Source organism: Sceloporus undulatus, chromosome 5 (assembly GCF_019175285.1).
Source record: "Sceloporus undulatus isolate JIND9_A2432 ecotype Alabama chromosome 5, SceUnd_v1.1, whole genome shotgun sequence".
In the NCBI taxonomy this organism is placed as follows: Eukaryota; Metazoa; Chordata; class Lepidosauria; order Squamata; family Phrynosomatidae; genus Sceloporus; species Sceloporus undulatus.
Window position 1 is genome coordinate 147,949,255 of NC_056526.1, and position 19,942 is coordinate 147,969,196.

At 39.9% G+C, this 19,942-nt stretch overlaps 1 protein-coding gene across 1 annotated transcript in view; it reads left to right on the top strand.

Moving 5' to 3' along the window:
• The window catches only part of ZNF827 (zinc finger protein 827), a 115,763-nt gene that overhangs the window by 83,598 nt on the left and 12,223 nt on the right, over nucleotides 1–19,942 (top strand). Inside the window, exons 9-11 of the mRNA XM_042469675.1 lie at nucleotides 11,984–12,121; nucleotides 15,997–16,168; nucleotides 18,683–18,849. Coding sequence (XP_042325609.1) covers nucleotides 11,984–12,121; nucleotides 15,997–16,168; nucleotides 18,683–18,849 — 477 coding nt within the window. The remainder of the gene's footprint in view (nucleotides 1–11,983; nucleotides 12,122–15,996; nucleotides 16,169–18,682; nucleotides 18,850–19,942) is intronic.

Sequence of the window (19,942 nt, forward strand, 5' to 3'; positions counted from 1 at the left end):
CAGGCTTGCCATCTGCAGATGCACAAATCTGCGGATGGCAAGTCCATGGATAAGGAGGGCCCATTGTATTAGTGGACATAGTGGATAATGATCCATCATCATCAAGATATCAAAAACATTTCTCCTGAGTAGGTTCTTGATATCCACTGGGGTTTGGTTCTGTGATCCCCTGTGGATACCAAAATCCGTGGATGTTCAAGTCCCATTATATACAATGACATAGTAAAATAGCAAAATCAAGGTTTGCTTTTTGGAATGTATATATTTTTGGAATATTTTCAAAGCATGGGTAGTTGAATCCATAGATAAAGAATCCATGGATATGTGGGGGAGGGGGAGCTGTATATTCATATTATGGTATGGTTCACTTTGGGTTCTTTTAAAACCATTGCTAAGTCTATAAGTCCACAAACTTGGACTTTTTCCTTCAAACAAACAAACACAGCTTCATTTATATGCCACTTCATACTGAACTAACAGTGTAAGCTAATTGCCCCCAACAATTTGGGTACTCATTTTAGTGACCTCGGAAGGATGCAAGCCTGAGGCAAGTATGAGCCCCCTTAGCTGGGATTGAACTCGCAGCGTTATGGTTTTGAGTGAGTGGCTGCAGTACAGGTATTTAATCATTGCACTACAACAGTTTAGGAAGAGATGAGTCTCTGTTAGGTACTTTTGGAGGCAATTATCATGATTTCCCATCAGCAGAGAACTTTCTGGAGCTTTATATAGTCATTCTACACTTGTACCTTATATTAATTAAAAAGAATACCAGCTGATTTTACTGCATTTTGGATTTTCATATCAGAAGAAATAAAATTTATTTCCAACTGCATAAAGTCAGTCATGGAAAATCACTGTTCTTGACATGTGATGGAAGCAAACACAGTCACAATAATACTTTGGACACATATTATGCAATTCTATATATGCTGGCCGTTGTTCATGTAGCCTACTTCTGTTGTTCCAATGCACTTTATCTTGAAAACTCTATAATTATATGTCCACCCCACATATAGTATAGAGCTGTTTTTACTCCATATGGCTGCATATCTAATAAATATTATCAGCCCCTGCTGATGTGTAGGATCTTGAGCAAAGTTACCATAATGTAAAATCCCCACATCAATGATATCTTCCCCCATAAGGTGGCAAAGTGAAGAGTGAGATAATAATAGAAAATTACTTCTTACATCAAAAATATTGGGTGTGAATGTATGATAATGCATAAATGTGTGTGGGGGGGGCTGTATATGTGCATGTTTATGCATGCACAGCTATATGTGCACTATTTTGTTTTTGAAGACAACTGTGTTTCATGCAATTAAAGCCATTTCTCTGCTTTCATTTTATTGAGAACAGATAAAGAAATCTTTTCAAACAAAGTGGTGGGTGGTTTATTTATAAGGTTAGTCTTTAACTTAGACAAATAGAGGCCTTTTTTGCCATTTCTGGTTTTATAGGGGCATAAATTTGAACCAGTTGAATCAACTGTTTAGTTAGGCTGTAGGGCAAAAAGACAGCACAGCTGGTGAAAGCAGCCAAAGATATCAGCCTACATTTACCTTCTTTTGATGACATTCTTTGTGATCTTTTTTAGATGACCTCCATTTTGTAATTGTTTTTCTCAACTGTAGATGACGATTTTGTTTTTATAATTCTCCCCACCGGTCTCTTTCCCTACAATGTTTAAGCTGTACTTTTACTAGTTTGTACAGTTTAAAACAATTAAGTCGTGGTAAAAACATGTTAAAATCCAAAGAAAACAAATGGGGCTGGGGGAGGAAATCACATGGATAGCAAGAAAATTATTTGGGATGTGTTCATACTTGCTTGCCAACAGTGCTGATATTAGAAACAATTCTTGAGTTTAACTACTAAATTCAATTCTTACACCTTTCTGAATAGAGTCATTGAGCCAATTGCTGAATAGAAAGTAAATCTTTGTATAAATTCACTCAGTCTACTCCATCTGGGGCACACAATTGGATTTAGATTCTAAGACTTCTTTATTTTTTGCATGGGTGATAGAACCACTGCCCAGTGAAGACCCCAAAAATGACCCCAATAGGACAAAGATAACAGATAACAGATGTGTCACTCCAATCTACCCCAACCACCCCACCCCCAAATTATCCATTCTTCTTTTTTGGAAGGGAAGGGAGGGGAAGGGAAGGCAAGGCAAGGGAAGGGAAGGAGGCAGGCAGACAAGCAGGGAATCCACACCATCAAATTATCCAAACAACAGGTGACATGGCCAGAAGACAGGAAGAGCCTTCCCAACTCATATTACAACTCTACAGATTATATAAATTCAGTTAAGTGTGTGTGCGTGTGTACATCAGTGTACACAGTTCTGGATCATGATGTATTAACTCTTTTCAGTTATGGTATCCCTTAGAGCTAATATACTATCCCTATACTAGACCAAATAAGTATATTAGACTATAATAGACCAAATGAGTAGCTAAAATATGTGTCATAGGAAGTAAACCACATTTGGATTTTCAGCTGGTGGTCTTCAAATCAACTGAAAATGCTCAGTTTCTGCTAGGATTTGGGATATTCTGCTTCAGAAAAAGTGCATGGTTGAAATAGGGGACAATGAGGAAAACCATAGAGTTGGAAGAGACCACAAGGGCCATGCAGTCCAACCCTTTTCTACCATGAAGGAAGACACAATCAAAGCACTCCCTGTGACAGATGGCCATCCAACCTCTGTTTAAAAACTCCAAAGAAGGATGTTCCACTACACTTATGCGTAGGCAGCATATTCCACTGTGGAACAACTCTTCCTGTCAGGAAGTTCTTCCTAATGTTTAAGTGGAATCTCTTTTCCTGTAGTTTGAATCCATTATTCCATGTCCTAGTCTCAGGAGCAGCAGAAACAAGATTGCTCTATTCTCATTGACATTCTTTCAGATATTTAAACATGGCTATCACGTCACCTCTTAACTGTCTCTTCTCCAGACTAAACATACTCAGCTCACTAAGTTGCTCTTCATAGGGCATGGTTTCCAAGCCTTTCACCATTTTGGTTGCCCTCCTCTGGACACATTCCAACTTGTCAATATCACTCTTGAATTGTGGTTCACAGAACTGAGCACAGTATTCCAGCTGAAGTCTGACCAAAGTATTATTATTTCCCTTGATCTCTAGACACTGCATTCCTATTGATACAGCCTAGGCTCATATTGATTTTTTTAGCTTCTGCATCACACTGTTGACTGATGTTCAGCTTGTGGTCTGCTAAGACTGACAGATCCCTTTTGTATGTACTGTCGCCAAGCCAGGGGCCACACATCCTGTATCTGAGCCTTTCAGTTTTTTTCTGCCCAAGAGTAGCAAACTATATTTCTCCCTGCTGAAATTAGTGAGCTGGGCCAAAACTTTGTTAGTTTTGGCCCAGGTCTCTAATTTGTTAAGATCATTTTGAATTCTGATCCTGTCTTCTGGCATATTAGCTAATAGCTAATTTGGTGTCATCATCAGATTTGATAAACATATCCTCTATTCCTTTATCCAAGTCACTGATAAAGATGTTGGGTAGCACTGGGCCCAGGACAGAACTCTGTGGCACCTCTCCAGAATGAAGAGGAACAATAGGTGGGTATCCTTCGGTCTTTCAACGAACTATAGAAATTAGTTCTGGCAAAACTGGCTAGAAAAGCATATTAGAAAATATTAGCAAACTAAATCCCAGGAGGTTACACCTCAGTAATAGGCATTTGTAAGAAATTAATGCAGGAAAGGCTCAGCATTCTAGATAGGTGCAATGTAAGCTTTTTCAAAACTCTGCCTTCAGCACCTTTGAGAAATTTGAAAATGGATCCTCTTACAGTTTTCTGTAGGATTTTCTTTAATACAATTTTTATATGAATATACGGTTTCTGATTTCAGCTACTTTACTATGACAAGAAGAGGGCTAATGGCCAATGCTGAGAGAAATTTTAAAGAGAGATATTGACTTCTAATTGAGTCTGCTTATTTGCTTTGTGTCCAAATTAATTCAGTTTTGTAGTGACCATGTTTTAGGAACTGGCATACACTTGACATTTCTCATAACCATTATGATATTCCTCCCTCTGAAGAACTGTTTTGATTAAGTACTCAAAAAGCGGTGCTAAAACATCTGCCGTTGCCGTAGAGTCAAATGACCAATGTCTTGAACTCAAGACTAATAATTGGAAGAATGGTTCACAATTGATTTTAAGGAAGTTAAAAGCTTGATACATACTTCAACCATTCCCCCCCCCCCTCCTTCTGCCTTTTAAACTTTGCAGAAGGGCTAATTTGAAAGAAGCGTGAGTAATCACACATTAAGGATAATTTATATTATTATAAGACAAATAGCAGATAATGGTAGCACCCAGAGGGCACCCTTCAAGTGTCAAGCTTTTGTTGTTCCAGGTGCTACATGAACTGTGGCTTTTCTGGGAGATGTGTCCTATAATAAATAGCCTGTTGCGATGGCTACATAGATCCTTGCTGCTCCATTAATCAGGCTTTCAGGTCTTGCTTGAATTAATTACAATAATTCACATGTATACTCCTTGACTGACAAATCTATCCAGATAATTCTAGTTGTGTATATATGGAAAAGGTACACTTCTTGCCAGTATGTCTACATTGCAACTGAATTGGGAAATGTGGGGCTTCTGGTTCATAATGGGGGCACTAGTTGCTTCTGTAAGAACTACCGTTTGCGCTGTAGTCTGTGGAATGTACTGGTCTATATAAACATATCATTCTGCCTGATTGTATTGAGCTCTAGTCCTACATTAAATCTAGCTAGCTGGAGATCCAGACAAATGAACTTACAAGGTGCTTGATCATATTCTGGTTTTGTAATTTTGAGAAGCAGCAAAAACTGGAGGCCTGTTGAACTTTAGTTGGGGCTGCCACCATCACAGCTTGGGAAAGACACTTTTTGGACTACAACTCTCAGTACTGCCCACTACATAAAAATAACTGTTCAAAGCTCTGGTGTACAATTTTGAAGTTCAGCATCTCTTACATGTCTAGTAGGTTGGGCTGCATGGTTCACCAGTTCTATAGGCTTTGCTCACTACTTTGTCTAGCTGTATTCGTTATAGAAAGGAGAACTGGAGTCTCAGGATATATAAAACCTGTTATTTCTTAAATGGTTTCAACCAGAAAATAACTGTGTGCCCTTTGTCAGGGACTCATGTAGAGTGGGAAACAATGCATATGAAATAATAATTACAAACAAGGCATGAACTAAATGATTACAAATATATGTATTTACACATATGCCTTACATCAAATTATATGTAAAATAAATCAATTAAGAGATAATATAGTAAAGTAGATAAAACCTAAGACATATAAAATAATACTTAGAAAGCAATATGTCCATTTACATGTTGTTGAAGAACAGTGGGATGATCAGGGGTGCATCCACCTCTCTTTCTGGCATGCTGCGACCTGCAGGGATCACAATTTATCCAGCAACAGTAAGAGAGACTGATATGTTTCCACTCATCCCCCCCACATTCTCCAGCATCACAGAAATGATTGTGCTGGATAAGTTGTGCAGGGACATTTGGTCTTTGCAGGCTCAAAGACCATAAAAGTAAATTGCATTGTTGTATGACAGGCTTACAACTGTTGTAATGACTGAGCAGGATACCAGCCTTCTTCTTTTACACAACTCTGCCTGTCCTTACTACACTGGATTCATTTGATGTTACTTGTTCCTTCTGCTTTGCTTCCAAGCTGAAGTGTTGTCACACTTTCCTTGCTTCCTTCACTTGCAAAAAAATCTAAATTCCCAATCACTTCAAAAATACAAACTATGTATTCTATTCTAGATACTTCACCAGTCTGTTACTTATACCAGCTTGTGGTCAGCACAAATGACACTGTATTGTAATGGGTGGTAATGTGAGTTAGTCAAAGCTTTATAAAGACTTGCCTATTTCAGACTGCAACCCCCCTTCCTGGTCCATGCTGGCTGAGGCATTATAGGAGTTATAGTCCAAAAACATAACATTTTCTGGCTCAGGAATTGGTCTGGAATTACCGTAGCTACTTAAGCCATTTCATCCAGGACCCTTTAAACAACTAAGTTGTGCCAGCATCCTAGCATACTGTCACTGCAAAAAATGGGAAAAGTGGTTGACTCCAAGTAACAAACATGTAATTAACTAACATTGATGACTAAGGAACTTTTTTTTTTTACAAATCGTCCTAATTCTTTATTCCAATCCGGAAAAAAATGCCATTATTTGTTACAGTAGGTAAGTTCATAAAAAGAAAAATTAGCCTTGGCAAAATAGACATTTTTACAACCGATATTCTTCCTAACAGAGATATATTCAGTTTATTCCAGTTCTTGTCTGACAGCCATATTCCTAAATAGTTTGCTTTTTTCTTAATCTGGATACCTGATCTTTTTGTCAATTCCTCTTCTTCTTTGTTTCCTAGATATTTTGATTATCATCACCGTTTTAGTTTTGTTTATCTTATATCTGGATACTTGTCCAAATTCATTTAGCTCTGCTAACATATGTTCTATGCTTCTTAAAGGGTTCTCCAATATCAATGCCATGTCATCGGCATATGCTCTTAGCTTGGTTTCATGTCCTTTAATTTGCATTCCTTTTATTTTTTCCATTAGGTCTGATCGAATTATTTAACACCTCTAACACCATGATAAACAGTAGAGGGGATAGGGGACAGCCTTGACAAGTCCCTTTGCTTATATCAATGTTTGTTTTTTGTCCCCATTCACTATCACTTGTATTTTTTGCTGCTCATAAATTTGCTTAATAGAGTCCACAAAATGATTCCCCATCCCCATCTTTTTCAAAACTTCAAACAAAAATTTCCATCTAACCTTGTCGAACTTTCAACTGAGCTAAGGCTTGGTACAAACCGCACAAATGCTCCGTGCTGGCATCGATTTTAGGGTTAGGGACCGCGTGGCAGGTGCTGCCATTGTTATGCAAGCGCTGCATGGCGTTCACATATTGCCATGTGACGCTTATGTGGTGCACTCATTACATCAACCCTGCGGTGCAAAGAGAACATGGTTTTTCCAAGTTCTTTTTCCTCCGGAGGGAAGCTGCGCGGTTTGGTGGCTGCGGCTTCCCTCCAGAGGAATTTAGGCCAGTGGCAGTCCACCCTTTTCAGGCGGTCCCACACCTAAGTTTTAAACGGGGTATGTATAAGAAATGGAAAAAGGGGGAAATAACCAAGGAAGAATTCAAGGAAGTAGCTAGCACGTGTAAGGGAAAAGTCAGTAAAGCAAAAGCACAGAACAAGTTCAGGCTTACTAGTGAGGTTAAGAACAATAAAAAAGGGCTTTTTTTGGATATGTCTTTAGTAAAAGGAAGAAGAGGGAAATGGTAGGGCCGTTACGTGGAGAAGATGGTGAAATGCTAAAAAGGGTCAAAGAAAAGGTATAATTACTTAACATCTTCTTTGCCTTAGTCTTCTCAGAAAAGGAAAAGGGTGCTCAACCTGAGGGAAGTGGAGCAGAGGACACAATAGGAAAAATGCAGCAGAGAATAAGTAAAGAGGAAGCACAGAAATACCTGGTTAATCTAAATGAATTTAAGTTTCTGGGACCAGATGAACTACATCCAAGAGTATTAAAAGAATTGGCAAATGTAATCTCAGAGCCATTGGCAATAATTTTTGAGAACTCTGGAGAACAGGAGAAGTCCCAGCAGACTGGAGGAAGGCAAACATCCCCATTTTCAAAAAGAGAAAAAAAAGAGGATCCCAACAATTATCAACACGGGTTTCTGAAAAACAAGTCATAGAGGTAGATGTAAGGAAGGAAGGCTGTGGATATGGCATATGTTGATTTTAGTAAGGCCTTTGACAGAGTTCCCCATTACATTCTTGCAAACAAGCTAGTAAAATATGGGTTAGACAATGCAACTGTTAAATGGATTTGTAACTGGTTGTCCACTGAACCCAAAGGGTGTTCACCAATGGCTCTTCTTCATCCTGGAGAGAAGTGACCAGTGGAGTGCTGGGAGATTCTGTCCTGGGCCCAGTGCTATTCAACATCTGTATCAATGACTTGGATGAAGGAATAGAAGGCAGACTTATCAGATTTGCAGATGACACCAAACTAGGAGGAGTAGCTAATACCTCAGAGGACAGGATCAAAATTCAAGAAGACTTGAATAGATTAGAAAGCTGGGCCAAAGCTAACAAAATGAATTTCAACACAGAGAAATATAAGATACTGCACTTAGGGCAGAAAAAATGAAATGCATAGATATAGGATGGGAGACACCTGGCTTAATTAGACTATGTGTGAAAAGGATCTAGGAGTCCAAGTAGACCACAAGTTGAACATGAGTCAACAGTGCGATGTGGCAGCTAAAAAGGCCAATGCAATTTTAGGTTGCATCAACAGAAGTATAGTGTCTAGATCAAGGGAAGTAATAGTGCCACTCTATTCTGCTTTGGTCAGGCCTCACCTGGAATATTGTGTCCAGTTCTGGGCGGCACAATTCAAAAAGGATGTTGAGAAGTTGGAGCGTATCCAGAGGAGGGCTACCGAAATGGTGACAGGTCTGGAACCATGCCTTATGGGGAAAGACTTAGGGTTCTGGGGATGTTTAGCCTGGAGAAGAGACAGTTAAGGAGTGATATGAAAGTGCTGTTTAAGTATTTGAAGGGGTGTCACATTGAGGATGGAACAATAGCAATAGCAAGTACATTTCTATACCGCTTATCAGTGCACATAAGCACTCCCTAAGCGGTTTACAAATTGTAAGCTAATTGCCCCCAACAATCTGGGCACTCATTTTAGCGACCTTGGAAGAATGCAAGCCTGAGTCAAGCTTCAGCCCTTTTGCTAGTATTGAACTCGCAACCTTATGATTTGTGAGCAAGTGGCTGCAGTACAGACATTTAACCACTGCGCCACCAGGGCTGGTTTCTGCTGCTCCAGAGACTAGAATACAGAACAGTGGATGCAAGCTACAGGAAAAGAGATTCCACCTCAACATTAGGAGGAACGTCTTGACAGTAAGAGCTATTCAACAGTGGAACATGATTCCTCGGAGTGTGGTGAAGTGTCTTTCCTTGGAGGTCTTTAAACAGAGGCTGGATGGCCATATGTCAGGGATGCTTTGATTATGATTTCCTGCATGGCAGGGGGTTGACCTGGATGGCCCTTGTGATCTCTTTCAACTCTATCATTCTAACAAAAAAATTAATTGCTGATTGAAAAAACTGCAGGGCAAAATAGCTGTGTGCTATATTGGTTTGCATATCTACGGGTCTTTAAATCACATTGGTATCTTTCTCGATAAGATATGCTGTAACTCAACAGAGCTTATGGGTTCTATTTATAAATGGCTAGGTGAATTTTTACAGCATCTTCTAAGAATGTCAGGTTTGATCACCGTTATGGTTGCCACCATCCCTTTTAAAAAAAAACTACAAGCCCATAAAATGATTACTTTAAAAAGCAAATTCACAGTTCAGTAATTTGTTCTGTTTAGCTTTTCTCCATTGTTTATAGTTCAACTCCTCAGTGTTGCACATTTCGTGCTATGAAGTCAATAATGTTGATGCAAGAACGTATAGGCATAGCAATAACTGCTGGTGTCATTAAACTCCTTTTGTAAGTCTTAAAAGTACATTTATAACAACTGTGACGGGCTGAAATCAAAGTAGCATAGCCTTTGGTTTCTTGGGGAAACCATACTGGAAAAAGAGTCTTACTTAAGGTTCGTGTTAAATATGATTTCATGTTAATGCCTGAACATCCAGCAATAGTCTTGAATTTACCAGTCTTGATGAAATAGTATAAATAGTTGTGACATTGACTTTGGGGCATCACCTATGTGCCATGGTCCCAGAAATGGAGACTCTGATCTTATTAGGAGTTGACTGGACACCAAGGAGCTCAGTAACAGTGCAACTGTGCAACTCCAATGCTCCACCTCTGACACAGTTGCTTGGGTTGCTCACTGTGGTGTTACGTATTTGGGCCAAGAATAGTGCAGCTTCTCACTCAACTATACCTTCTATAGCATGGTTGGCTGGGATGATGTAAGTGGCTCAGTTGGTCATGTTGGAAACAGAAGGTGGGTTAGTGTCAGAGAACAATGATAGCATGCAACAACTCGAAGCTCTGTGGGAAGAGGAGGAGAGGTTGGTCCTAGACAACTGCTGGACTGGAGCTGTGAACTGCAGTGTGAGTCTGAACTAAGTGGTAGAGAAAGAATGAAAAGTTGTTTGGTGGAGCTGGCTGACATTCAGGCTTGACCAGATACTGCCTCTTCTTGGAGGAGAAAGAGGCATTTCTCCACTCCTGCAGGGGAAATCTGAGAACTGGGTTTTTTTAAAAAAAAGCACGAGGAAAGATAACCTTATTGTGAGACTTTAGAGCCCATGAAAGTGAAGAATTAGCAAGTCAGAGACCATCATGAACTTTGCTGCCTTGAATCCCACGAAGGGAGAAAGACAGGATATAAATTAAACAAATAATTAATAAATAAGCAATGTAATAGGCCATCAGCCAGAGAGGCCACCAAGGAAGGCAATGAAGGTGGCAGGATTTTCTTGTCCAAGTTATCCTACACCATTAACTTTCATCAAGTTTTGTTGATTTCCTCTTCCTGGCTTTCCATGTGTTTTGGTCACATAGGCCTGTTACAGACTGCCAAAATAAAGCTGCTTCAGGTCTCTTTGGAGGTATGCTATTTAAATGACGCATGGGTCCTAAGAGTCCGGAGGTTGCACCAAAGCCACACTCCATTCCTAAGCACTGGAGTGCAGCTTTACTGCAGCTTCCAGATTCTTAGGATGCATGCATCATTTAAATAGCATACCTCCAAAGAGACCCGAAGCAGCTTTATTTTGGCAGTCTGTAACAGGCCATAGTCAAGAAAGGTTTTATTGCTCAGTCACTTTTGACAACAGCTTTGGGCCTCACTCTTTCTGTTTGGATCATGGTATCAGTAGTCAGTCAGGGAGCTTTTAGAAATGTGGTAGCTCTTGGTATATTTCTGATGCCTTGAAGCCAGGGCAGTGCTGGTCCCTTAGAATTCACACATTGGATACACCAGGAATGCTAATGCATGCATACCTGCTTTATCCAAAACCTATCTGCCCCAAAAGAATGGGGGGGGGGGGCAACAACAAGAATTTGTTTCTGAAACCCCCCTCACTTCCTGTCCTCCTAAAGTACCTATTTCAGCTGCCTTATCCATCATACAGTATTAAGGAAGTATGAATTTTGTTGTTATGTGCATTCAAGTTGACTCCAACTTACAGCAACCTGTCAGAGGGGTTTCTTGGCAAGATTTATTTAGAGGGGATTTGTCATTGCTTTCCTCTGAGGCTGAGAGAGTGGGACTTGCCCAAGATTACCCAACTGGGTTTCCACCAGGTCTGAGGAAGGATGTGAACCTTGGGTTCCTGGAGTCCTAGTCCAGCACTCAAACCACTACACAGCACTAGCTCAAAGAAGCATGGGACAGCTACAAAACAGTCACAACATGATTTTCATATTTTCTGGCTCTAGGGGCAACTGGAAAGCTTCCTCTTAAGGGAAGTTTCTAGGCTACAAAGGTTACCATGGGAGCAATGTTTGGGGTAAAATAAATTAATAAATACAAGCACAGACTGATATGCTCTAGTTGTTTTCAGATTGAAATTGAAAGGCTTTAGGTGTCAACTTGAAAGATTAATGTAAAACAGAGAACTGCGTTGGCATCTTGCTACTCCTTTTTAGTCTTGCAGGTCAACTTGAGGCTAATCCATTTTACTTTATAGTGTGATTTGTATAATAAAGGAATAATATGTAAGGCTGTCATTAAGTTCGATTAAGACTTTCAGAAGGATCACATCCATATTCTATGAACCCTATGGGACAGTGGTATTGCATTGTCCATGACTTATCTAGTGACACAGCATGAACTCAAGAACACCTTTGAATAATTAATACTAGAACTGTATTTTCTCCTTTTTTGGGGAATAGATACAGAGAAGATAGGGCTGGAGGCTGGAAATGGTTTGCCACCTTGGAAATTTAATGACCAGCTCTTTCCCTGTGATGTGTGTGGAAAAGTGTTTGGCCGACAGCAGACGTTGTCCCGACATCTCTCCCTGCACACAGGTAACACTTTTTTTCAAAAACAGTGTTGCACACTTTCTCTAATTTTTTTCATGGCAACAATGAACATTTATTTGCGTGCAAATAACGGTGGATTGCATTATCCTCTGTATACTTTGCAACACTCATAAATGATGGTATTCTGTCTTTACCCAGTAACTAAAAACTTACTTGTCTCTCTCTTGCTTTGTGCATACATGCCCTATATTAAGGATTGGCACCTGGATGCCTCCTGGGCCACACCCAGAGAAACCTATCTCTCCCTCTTCCTCCCTTTCATTTCTAACCTCACTGGAAAACCAGAGTTTAGAAATGTTACTTTTTTGGATGATAATTCAACAATCTCAGTAGCCAAGGAGCATGGAGGATTCTGGGGTTTGTAGTGCATAACGTAACTTTTCCAAACTCTTGGGGAAACACTGTGTAATGAAATATTACATAAGTTGCAATAGAAAAACCAGTGCAGGTTATGGAGTTGCTGATCCTTCCTTTCTTCAGTTATTTTCTCATAATACCTTTTTAGAAAACTACTGATCAGTGTTATAAAGCAATAATTGGCTTATGAAATATCCAGTGTCCTAGTCAGTGATCTAGAAAACGAAAAGAATTTGGCCAAAAAGCTGATCCAGAAATGCCCTTCCAAGCATCAGGATAAATAGTATGGATGCCCTTATAGGAAAACAAAATATCTGGGTTCTGTTTATCCTTCATTAAGTGCAAAGGGTTCAGTTCCTTCTTAGAAATATTATCAGTATCAGTATGTTGCACTAGCACAGTCTGATATGTGGTGCAGAGCATTGTGTGTGCATGCTGCTAGATGATGAATGAAGGTCCTCACCATGTGCCACAGCAATTTTTGTATATAGATGTCTGATCATGTCTTGCAAAAATAAAGCATATGACAAATAACTCCTAATAATCTATAACTTATGTTTAAAAGAAAGTCTGAACAATGTATTCCTTCCCAGTTTTCCTTTCCCCATAGGATATCTGGCTCAGTGGTTCTGAACCAGATTCCTAAAAAAAATTAGTATAGAAAAGCAGTTCAAAATATGCAGGAGCCAATCAAAGTGTATGCACAGTACATTGCTGTGGTCATACTGAAATACAAACAAAAACAATATCAAGAAAAATAACTAGCAGTATTTCTTTTAGTAAAGGAACTGAGGAGATTTACTGGTGATATCAAGTAATTGAACTGTCACCTCTTTACAAGCCTGCACAAAAATGCTTTTTGTCTCAAAGCAATTATAAGCAAAAACTAACAAACCCCACAACAGATGTAGACCATCACCAGGTGCTTGATGAAAGATTCTGAGTGGAATCCTGTTGCTGCACTACTCTAGCAGTTGCAATTTTTCCAGCATTGTGCAGTAATGTAAAGATGGTTACAATCCTGTATGGCATAGCTTGGTGTAAACTTACTCTAGCCTGAGCCCTATACCATCACCGCTACCCCTGACTTATTGAAAAACCTCTGAAGCCACTCTGCATGGCCATTCCATGTTTCATGCTGAACAGACAGGACTGCAGAAGCATCTGGCTACATACCTGCAGCCAGATGCAAAATGATTACAGCAGCACTGAGACCCCCTGGAAGATCCTAGTTGATCTCAGTGCTGATATCATTTTGCAACTTACTATGGGGATGTAGCCAGGCACTTGTGCAATCCTGTCTGCCCTCCACAAAGCAAGGAATGGCTGTCTGGGGAAGCTTTGGAGGCTTTTCAGTAAGGGTGATGGGCTTTGGATACTGCAGAAAGAGAAAGAAATAGCAACTCTTGAAACACCCCAAAAAGGTCATCCACACAAGTAAGGGGGAAATGCATGTGGATGTCTCTACCAGGATGACAGCCAGAATCTGCTGGCTCTAAGAAATCTATTTCTCTAGTACCTTTCATTTTTCATGGCTGCCATGGCCATGACCATGGCCATTTCCCATCTACACTGATATAGTTAATGCCAGCATAGTATACCAACAAGATTCTGGCTTCTGAAGGACTTGTTCTGAAGTAATGCCTCATTCTTAGTGCTTAAACTGATGTCATATTTTAGTATGGCTCCATCATTTTAAATCAGAGAGATAACTTTACTGTTTATGTTGCATGCTGAAATAAAAAAACTTTTAAAACTTTTTCAATGAAACCTTGATATATTTGAGTTTGTACTAATTTAAGTCTATTGTTTTAAGGCCATGCTGTCATCCTAAGGGAGCTCCATTGTGGAACATGCATCCTAAAATATAAACTCGGAGAGTTTTACTGGCTTTCAGATTACAGACTCTAAAAAAAAAAAAAAAAGCCAGGCCATTTCTATGAATGCTACCAATTTGGTGGCACAGATTAATAGTTGTAATGATTTTTAAGTTTTAGAATTGGGTGGTGAGTTTCATGGGAATTGATAAATGGAAGCATTTGTGTTCTTAGAAAGACGAATGATCAGAGCTTGGAAAATATTTGGAGGTCACCAAGAAAACCCTGTTTTGCATTTTTAAACACTTTCCTCTTTAAAATTTGACAGCCCAACCAGAGCTTGGAAAAGTTACTTTATGGACTGCTATTCACAAGATCAACTGGCCATACTAGCTGGGGCTACTGGAATTTCTTTTATCAATTCTATTTTTTAAAAAAAACAAACCTGAAATTAAATGCTCTTCTATGCCTATTGCATTTATAAAGGCAGGCTCACCCAGAGGCTGAAGGATGTGATGTGAACTCTCTTTTTGTCACTTATCTATCCATCTTCACCCTTATTAGGATGAAGGATGATAACCTTGCTTCCATCTCAGTATTGTGGGCTTTGTTTCAAAACAATCAAAAACTAGCAGTCACAGAAATACTTGATGTAGCATGACACTTCTATAAATAAGTTGGACATCAGAAATGAATTGGTATTCAAGTGTAACATTTATTACAGGCACCTAAACTGCCTTCTACTCAGACTGGCGACTGTTCTATATTTGCTAATTTACATTTAATTCTATTACTGTGCTTAAAGTCAAGGTGTGTGGAAAATCTTGTGATAGAGGAAATTATCTCTCTTGGTGAAATAGGTGTTTTATTATTAAACTGGGTTGAACCCTTTCATGCACCAAGAGAAATAATTGAACAAGAACTTGGTTGGATAAAAGGCACCTCTTCCTCTGTACTCACTGCAATCTGTAGTTCCATGAATTTAGTGACAGGTGATAGAATGCCAAGAACAGTCAGAGCTTTTTGGCTGCTAAATGAAATAAGCATGTCCTAGTCTACATAAAGGATTTTAAAACCCTTTCAATATTGGTGGGAGAGATGCAAGTGTCTGTTTAACACTTTGGTTGAAATAATGGAGGCTCAAAATTGCTTAGCTTGAACTGGATTGTGTTTAGCATTAATTATTCTGATGGATGAGCAGGATTTGAAAAATAATATCAGATACATGCATCTGTATATTAGCAATGATATTTTAACCCTGTCTTTTTTCATGTTTACTAGACTTATTTTCTCTGAGGTGATCTACATAATCCAGAGAGACAGACATGTAGGAAGTTACCATTACATTTTTAGAAAAATGCTAGTAGAATCTACATGCTGCTGAAGGGAGCGATGAGCTCTCTTTTTTGCCTTTATGCATCTGTGTTGTGGAAAGCTCTAAAATACGTGTTAGTTCTTCACAAATACTAATAGAGCTGGTAAAAGTTATTTTGGATTAAAATTCCTACCCCCTCAGCCAGCATGACGTTTGGATGGGGATTGTAGTTGAAAGGGGACCTTTTCAAGTTCTGAATTGTACTGAAGATTTCTCCTCACACTGCCTGATCCTCAGTGATTGGGACACCAAAGTGATTGGTTAACACTCTCTGACCTCCCAGCTCAAAGTATTTAAATGTTCTTTTTCAGAAGAGAGAAAATACAAATGCCATTTGTGCCCATATGCTGCTAAGTGCCGTGCTAACCTGAACCAGCACCTGACTGTCCATTCCGTGAAGCTGGTGAGTACAGACACTGAGGACATTGTCAGCGCTGTCACTTCCGAAGGCAGTGATGGAAAGAAGCACCCTTATTACTACAGGTGAGGACCCAGTGGGAAGCCAAGCCCAGAGACCAGGCTCCAGCTGACTTTTTCTGCCTTCCTTTTATTATTAAAAACAAAAGAACGAGCACGGCTGTCTTTGCTTCTGCGGGAGACTCTATCAGGAGCAGTTGGATTTCCTTCATTTCACCTCAGCAATGACCAAAGTCAGAGCAATGAGAATTCTGCGGTAGGCCACCATAGCTATAAAAACCTCAAGAATGGAAGGGATAGATTATTCCCTCCCTTTCTGTTTCAGCTCAGAAATTCCACTGCCAACTTGTTGCATGTCCAAAATTATCCCTGTATTCCCCTCTGTGTACTATATTTACTACAACTTCCAGAATTCCCAGTCAGCATGTCCTCTGGCTCTGGAAACCTGGGAGGTGTAGTGTGAAACACTAACTTTTCCCATCTCTGCAACTTATCTGCTTGTACATTTCTAGAATTACTGTTAGACAATACTGGGCTTATTATATAGGAGATTGGTTTAGAAAAAAAATGCAGCCTAAGGTTTTCTGCTTGAATGAAAGACATGACATGGTGGCCACCTCCTTCTTCCTCATACAGGAGCCAACTATCCCAGCAGATGAATCTTACTTCAATACTGCCAATGGTATAAGAGTCCTTTCCTACACCCAATGATAACAGTAGCAAGGTGGAAAGGATGCAAGGCCAGGCAATATGGCATACACAGCTGTGATGTCTAAAATTGGTAAATGGCTGGAGAGGCTCACATGGAACCGCCAAGAAGCTTCTGCTACTCGCCCTCAACACTTGCCACCTGAAACAGTTGTCTCAATGTGCACAATGGTAGAGCCAGCTCTGCTGTGAAGGCACCTATTTGGCCACCTAAAAACGGGTTGAGTCAAACATCAACATAGATATTTGTCTCAGCTTGCCGTCTTGTAAAAACCTTATGAAACATAGGCGGAAACAAGATATAGCAAGCTACAATTTGCCACTTGTCTGTAACAGACAAGAACAGCTACCCACCATTTCTCCTGGATGGCTTCACAACTTTATCTATTTGTCTGCTTCCACCTGTGAAAGGACCCTATGCACAGAGATGGCTTGGAGTCCAAATCATATTGGACCCTGAATGTAGCTACACACCATATATATATTCTGTTTATATAGCAAATCACACCACTTCAGACCACCCAGCACAGGGTGCAGTGGCACAGTGAAGTGTATAAATTTTCTTAGCCAGCAGCTACGTATATCCCCAGAATTGGCCTGTAGATCTGTCTGCATGTTTCCAAGTGGCTGCCACAGGACTAATTGTGTGTGAAATCTAGTCAGGAAAATCAGAAGTTCATATAGAGGAACTTGACTTGAATGTACATGTAGGTTTCAGTATTTTGACATGACTTTAAAAGTAATTCCTTAAAACACTTGAAAGATTGTAAAAAATCAGTTTTATTTATATGTGTTTACATACCTACATTCATGTAGTCATATATACTTAGGCCAGCCCTGTTTTCTAAGTAAAAGTCAGCTTAAGTGGCTTACAATAATTTAAAATAAGCAAAATTTTAGAAACTTAATTCCAGATCAATGAAAAACAGCAGAAGCAATAAAAACTGATATCTTACATTTTAAGGTTCTAATTTAATCTGCCTTCAGTATACATTTAAAATCTGATCTTAAAAAGGTTATTTTTACGGCTATAACTCCCATTTGAAGACTCCTAAAAAGTAACCTTTCTAAAAAAAAACTTTTCTAATAAGTGGGCAATACCATCTTTCCATCATGATTGTGAAATTGTTTCTCTCAGCCTCATAAGGCTACCATGGGATGAACAGCAAGAAGTCTCACTAACAGACTGAATAGGTTCTTGAGGTTGTTCCTTTAATACTTTAGATCTCAAGCAATCTCTGGCTTATAAAGGCCAGTTTTTCCATGGCTGTCAACACTAGCATGACTGCAAGCCGATTGCAAAATGTCCCTCAGTAGCACTTGTGTTTGCATAGCCGATTAGTGCTTTTGCCCAGTCAGGCAAAAGGAATCCCTGGGCCCATTTTGGCATGCTTGTGTTGAGAATGCCAGACATTTCTGCACGAGAACCCAACCTGACATGGGATTCTATCCAAAGCTTGGGAGCTGTTCATGAAGTGTGCAGCAAGCTCTCCGTTTGTCCACATAGCAGCCTGACTAAACATCTTGGCAAAGCTGCAGCCCATCTTATTGCCCAAAGGAAATAGCTAGGTGATGTGCAGCATCTGGAACCTGTAGTTTTTAATTAACTTTATGATTATTTAGCATCATTATAGCGTGTTTGGGAGTTTGCCTTGTGCCTGCCCTTAATCAGCTTGGCATGGCTGTCAGTTCACAAGCAGTTCAGCAGACAAAAGAGTATCCCAGTGCAATTTGAACAGCACAGAGAAGACAAAGTTTGCAAAATCAGAAACTGGCCAGGTTTAGAAGAGGGAAGCAATGTTCATCTTTGCCACAATGAGGTTCAATAGGCACATACTTCTTAATTTTTTTCTAACTTTCTCTTGCCTCCAGTTGTCATGTGTGTGGATTTGAAACTGAGATGAATGTCCAATTTGTCAGTCATATGTCGCTTCATGTGGATAAAGAACAGTGGATGTTTTCTATTTGCTGCACAGCCTGTGATTTTGTGACCATGGAAGAGTCAGAGATGAAGGTTCATGTCGCCACCAAGCATGCAGGTGATCACCTCTGTCTAAGCCTGGGTTTGTCTCCTCTTATGATTTCCGTCATCTCTGCTGAGGCACAGATTTGGAAACTTGCATTTTGGACTACAATTGCCAAATTGTCCCAGCCACTCACCCAAAAAAACAAATAATTCCAAACTCTGCAACAAAATGGTGCCATAGCAATTGGACCTTACCATGGCAGCATACTACTGGCACTAAACTTGCAGAGATGGTAGATTAGGGCCAAACTGAATTCCAGCACATGTCATGTTTTAAAAAGGCATCGTTTATCACTCAGTTTCCTTTTTTGTTCAGCGTTAAATGCCAGAAGCTGCTGTGCAGAGAGTTTCCAAGTGTTAATTTTTTCCGTTATGGAAGAAATCGCTAGAATCTGGCACTGACTAACTCTTTACACTTTCTATGTGTGACTGCATTTGCAACTGTGTTGTAGAACATACTGAAGGAATCCTCCCAGATATCTTTTGCAAATAGGGGTTAAGTGACTTTATATCCTTGTGCAAGAATAACTTCAGGAGCTTTGCACATCCTCACAAATAGCAATAGTGATGAATTGCAGGCTTTTCTTTACCACACCAAGCCATGCTAGCTTCTTTCCCAACTGTTTTGATCACACAGAAGTGATATACTGCATATTAACATCAGATGGGAACTGAAGAAAGGCAAGGAAACAATGAGAAGCTTTACCCAGGGCCCATTCACGCTCAGAAATAACCTGGTGTGGAAACCGGGTTATTTCCATGATTTGCCACTATCGAATCTCTCTGTGGCATGTTTTTCCACTATTTTCCCCTTATTCTGTTCACACTGGCAATGGAATAAAATGCCACGATCCTAGCAGGAGGGGGGGAAAGGGAGGAAGATTGGAGGAGGCGGGGCAGAGGAAGAGGAGGAAGGACGAGATCAGAGGTGGCGTGGGGAGAGGAAGAGGAGGAAGGGCAGAAAGATCAGAGGCAGCGGAATGCACCGGGTGGGATCGACTTTTGAGTTCCCATTGGCAGCCCCTGCAAAAACCACAAAAAAAAAACAAAACGGGTTAAGGGGGATTTGCACTATACCCAATCCAGATCAGAAAACCCCAGTGCAA